This window comes from Astyanax mexicanus, chromosome 22, assembly GCF_023375975.1.
Source record: "Astyanax mexicanus isolate ESR-SI-001 chromosome 22, AstMex3_surface, whole genome shotgun sequence".
In the NCBI taxonomy this organism is placed as follows: Eukaryota; Metazoa; Chordata; class Actinopteri; order Characiformes; family Acestrorhamphidae; genus Astyanax; species Astyanax mexicanus.
The window spans coordinates 3,077,541-3,082,609 of record NC_064429.1 but is presented as its reverse complement, the minus strand read 5'-3'; the positions used below and the strand labels follow the sequence as shown (position 1 = coordinate 3,082,609).

Here is a 5,069-nt window from a genome sequence, read left to right as displayed (position 1 = left end):
GAATTAGCACTGTAAATCACTATAACGGGCATGGGCGAGTTTTGGAATAGCATTTTAAGGATCTCTTTCTACTGCTGCATTTAAAAAATGTCAAAATACCATGATGCATATTGTGATTAATAAATATGTCATCATATTCTCATCATATTGCCTATCTGGACTCAAAATAGATAGATCTGATGCCTAGTTTTTGGTCTAAAACATACTTTTAACATTCATATAAGGTATATATATAACTTTTACGTTTTTCTTTTATATTCTTCACTATTTTTCCGCATATGAGTAGAATTGTAAATAAAATCTCTGTAGACATATCTTGACATGGTGACCCATCCACTGAATAAGGTAGAAATAAAAATTAGAAATATCATATAAAAATCATTGACATTCATTTTTTTTGTGCTTAATCATAACACTCTTGTGCTTGAACTATGACTTACATTATAGTGATGTAAAAAATAATAATTAAACATCTGTTAAATTAAACATACCACAAAAAAGATAGAATGTTTGTGTCTTTGTAACTTACACAATCAGCATGGGATCAAATAATTATTACTTGATTATGATAACGCAATAAACAAAAATGATAAAGAAAAATGAAAAAAGACTTATTTTTTAGTTTTTCATTTTATTTTTTCTTCTTCTTTCTTTTTTGAAACATAATTTATTGTAGATACAGATTTTAATCCAGTGTGGTGAAGGATATCTGTGCACACAGACACTAAACTCATGTAGGAGATAAGGCAGCTCTCTATCCCAGCACACAGAACTAGACCACATTAGAGGAAACTTACACTGTGATATAAATATCTGACAGTTGAGTTTTGTCAGGGTTTAAATCAGTTAGTGGTGCTCCTGACCGGGTCGAAGCTGAAAGTCTGAACCGGAGTTTCACTGCTGGACACCTTAAGGGACAAAACTAAAATGTGTATTTTAACTTTATTATTATGCATTTATTATGCAAAAAATATGTTTAAAGCATAAGAATTATATATAAGAGATAACTTTAAAATGATGAGTTTCTTCGATTTTACCAAACTGAAAACCTCTGGAATAGGATGGAGGATTACAAGTCATCAAACCAAGCTGAACTGCTTGAATTTATGCACCAAGAGTGGCATGAGTTTATCCAAAAGCAGTGTGTAAGAATGGTGGAGGAGAACATGCCAAGATGCATATAAACTGTGATTAAAAACCAGGATTATTCCACCAAATATTGATTTCTGAACTTTGTGGTCTGAAAGCTCTGCTTCTTTTTTGTTATTTCAGCCATTTCTCATTTTCTGCAAATAAATGCTCTAAATGACAATTTAGAGGGAGAAATGTTTTCTGTAGTTTATAGAATAAAACTACAATGTTTATTTTACTTAAATATATATCTATAAATAGTAAAAAATCAGAGAAACTGATTCAGAAACTTTTTCTAGAGCTGTATATGTAAATCTGCGGCTTTGCAGACAGACCCCTCACCTATTAATTTAGGAGTGACTCGCGCGCTCCCTCTCGCGGTGCGCGCTTATTACAGCATTGTGATTCTAGCAACACTTGGCAGGTGTCCAAAACGATTTCCTGTCAAAATAAAAGTTCCCTTAAATGTAATAAAAATCAGTTTTGAGGCTGTAAATGAAATAATATGAACTAGTTTAATAATATGTACAGTTTAAAACTGATTGAAAGCTTTTCGAAACATATAAAAACGTTTAAATAACGTAGATAAAAAGTAAAAAAAAAGTAAGAAATTGTACTAAAACTAGTGTTGCTGGGTAATACAGTTTTGCGCTGCGACTTTATTAATATATTGTGACGCAGGACACATAACTCATAATAAAGTAACATAATAAAGAAAAATATATTTCTTTTAGCTACTGACAGCATGTTTTATACTGGGCGAATAGTAAAAAATCTCTAGATTTCAGAGGTTTGACTGTCCTAAACCTGAAGCCGCTCTGCCCACGTGACTCTCCCGCATCACATGATGAGTGTGGCGCTGCTGTGAGGAGGAGACATGGCCGCGCACTTGTCTTACGGCAGAGTGAATCTGAACATTTTGAGGGAAGCAGCGCGGAAGGAGCTGCGGGAGTTTCTGGATAAGTGCGCGGGGAGTAAGGTACAGTCCGGGGCGGTGGGTACGGGCTTACAGAGCGGTGTTTACTAACGTTAACTAACCATCACAGCTCCCATCAGATCACCAGCCCACCGTGTAGCTACTGTTTAATATCATAAAATAACACATATATACACTGATTCACAGCTGTCATATATAGATATAGATATATATATATATATATATATATCATTATCTTTATTTATATATAGCAGGAGTTATTCACATACGCGTGTTTAATATGAAACAGTGTTAATCCTGGATACTACACTGCTGTTTAATCATGTACTCAGTACACTGAGGAAGGGCTTTACTCTGTTTTCATTTCACATCCGCCTATTTTACCATATTAAAGGAGAAATCCAGCACGACATGGACTTCAGTTGTAGTGAAACACAATAACTAGTACGAACTGTTCTCAAATAATCCCCCTCCGTTCTCCCCCAGCATTTCCAACTACCAAACACAGCACTTTTAGCCGATGCTCCCAACAGGTTTACCGTGGTAGTGATTGGGGCATAGCATTACTCATGCAGAGAAATCACTATCTTTACACCATTAACAAACTCAAAGTAGCTCCACACTTCATTGGTAGAACTGTGAGGGCCCTGACATTTAAAACAAGGCACTGAGGCCCTGTCCACATCAATCTGGATATTTTTAAAAAGCAAGGTTTTTTTATATCCCCATCCACTAGGGGCGGTTTATATGGCCCTAAAATAATATCATGATATTTCATGGTATTTTCAAATTAACAGTACTCTTGCCAATACGACAAAACACTGAATTAAAAAAATATATCTTTTTCAAGAATACATTTTAATTTTTATATTTGCATATTATATATCACACCCCTAATTGAGGGATTTAAAAATACAGTAATTTTATCAGCTTTGTAACAGAAGACAATGATCCAGAATGTTATGATACTAATAATGCACTCCATATATCTCCATATATCCAGGATTAAAGTAAGATGAAATGAATCTGGACAGATATAATTAAAAAACAGTGTGAATTTTTATTTTGCTAAAAATTGCAAAAAAGTAGTACCCAGGGGTGGGTGATCTGGCACGATATTTCAGGGTATAATATTGGTTACGATATTCAAAAATGTTGGCAATATTATTGCGTATGATAAGATATGGCACACCCCTACTGTCCACACGGAAAGGTCATACTACTAAATACTGAAAGAAACTTCCACAGGCGATTTCCAACAGTTGTTTCCCCTTCGATGCAAGGTCGAAGCATTTTACTCAAAGACACAAGAGATTCTCTAGACATTCAAGGTTTTCTCGTCACTCCTCAGAAACAACTATTTCATTTTCAAAATATTCCCACCAGGTGCTTGTTGGTCCAGGCCTGGTCCAAAATCTCCCTTCGCTGTAAAGTTTGTATCTCTGGACTGGAGTATTGAGAGAAAAAACTGCATGCAGCTCATTTTGGTGCCTCTACTGTGTTTGGTAAAGTGAGAGTAACCTAAAATGAAGCTGTGAACATGTTAATCCACCAATTGCAGAGAGAATTTCAGCATTTTCAGAGGTTTAAAAGTGCCCAGGGAGTTTAGTAAAGACACTGTTTATAGACAATTATGATATCAAACTCAAAATTTAGATTCGAATTGAATCAGTTCGTTTTAATCACAGAGCTTGTTTAGTACCCTGCTTTAAAATCTGCCTCAAAACAAAAAAAAAACCTTTTTGTGCATTTTAGTACACACCTAAGAAACTGCAAGCAGCTGATCTGAGATCAGAATATTTTGTACACAAATATTTATAAATGAGTGTGGAAAAGTCTGATCTGTGGTCTCAACTGAGTTTGCTGTGAATGTGACGCACAACATTGCCACGCTTAAAAAAGATGCAAAGCATTATAACTTTTTTGTGGAGAAAAATCACACACATTACACAGCTTTATTATATATTGCTCTTAATTTGTCAAACAATTAGCATTTATAAAACAGAAAAACCTAAAAAAGACATTGATCTGCTGTTTAAGATTAGTTTGATCTACACTTCCTGGCCCAAAAAAAAAGTCATCACCAAAAAAAAAGGTCACACATTAATATTTGGTTGGATGGACCACGTTTAGCTTTGATATCAATAAGCTTCTGCAGTGTCACAAGCTTTATTTCAATGCTGATCTCTCACCGGCTCTCTGTCTGAGGTAAAGACGAATCTGTCAGACATCTGTTAGGAAACAAGTGTAGTGCACACAGAGCCTGAACATCAGTGACGATGCCACCCCACACACACACACACACACACACAGAGAAGACAGAGTGTGTGGAGATGTGTTGGCTGGTGAACGTATTCTAAAGAAAGGCTAATAGGACTTTCTCAAATCTAAACGCCTTTAGAGAAGGTTTAGAAGGTTTAGAGAAGTTCAGTCCGGATAGACTTTGTTTTAAAGTTTCAAGGCTCTGATGTGAGAGTATTTTGCTTTAAGCCAAATGAGCGATAAGACCATCAGCGTGAATGAGCCGGTATGTCGTCTTTGTTTTAAAGCAGTGGAAACAAAGCTAAAATTTAATTTAAAGCACAAAAATCCAGCCCAATTTTCCAAGCTGAATATTATATATATATATATTGTTCCTCCAGAGAGATCCTGCCTCAAGCCCCACAGTAAACGTTTTGGTGTTCCTGCTCGGATTTTGTCTGACAGTTACATTAAAAAATACATTTGTAGCAAGAGCTCTGGACTGCTGGGCATCTGTGTCTTTGATCATATAATGTATTAATGTATTAATGTAAATGTTACTAATCTATTTTTTGTTACTAGTAATTTTATAATGGGAGCTCAATGTCTGCTCTTAATAATACAATGTTAGTTTAACTGTAAAATGGTTTAATAGTATTATGCTAGTATATTATTACTGTGGCACATTGTCTTAAAGCACCTTTGGGAGCGGAGAAGCAGGGAAAAATTATTTTCTATAGTGGCACTTTAAAATGACTAT

The 5,069-nt window shown here is 35.1% G+C and overlaps 1 protein-coding gene across 1 annotated transcript in view; it reads left to right on the top strand.

Moving 5' to 3' along the window:
* The first annotated feature begins 1,955 nt into the window (after positions 1–1,955).
* vps33a (VPS33A core subunit of CORVET and HOPS complexes) overlaps positions 1,956–5,069 on the top strand; it is a 34,551-nt gene continuing 31,437 nt past the window's right edge. The window contains exon 1 of the mRNA XM_007238267.4: positions 1,956–2,110. Coding sequence (XP_007238329.1) covers positions 2,009–2,110 — 102 coding nt within the window. The 5' untranslated portion in view covers positions 1,956–2,008. The remainder of the gene's footprint in view (positions 2,111–5,069) is intronic.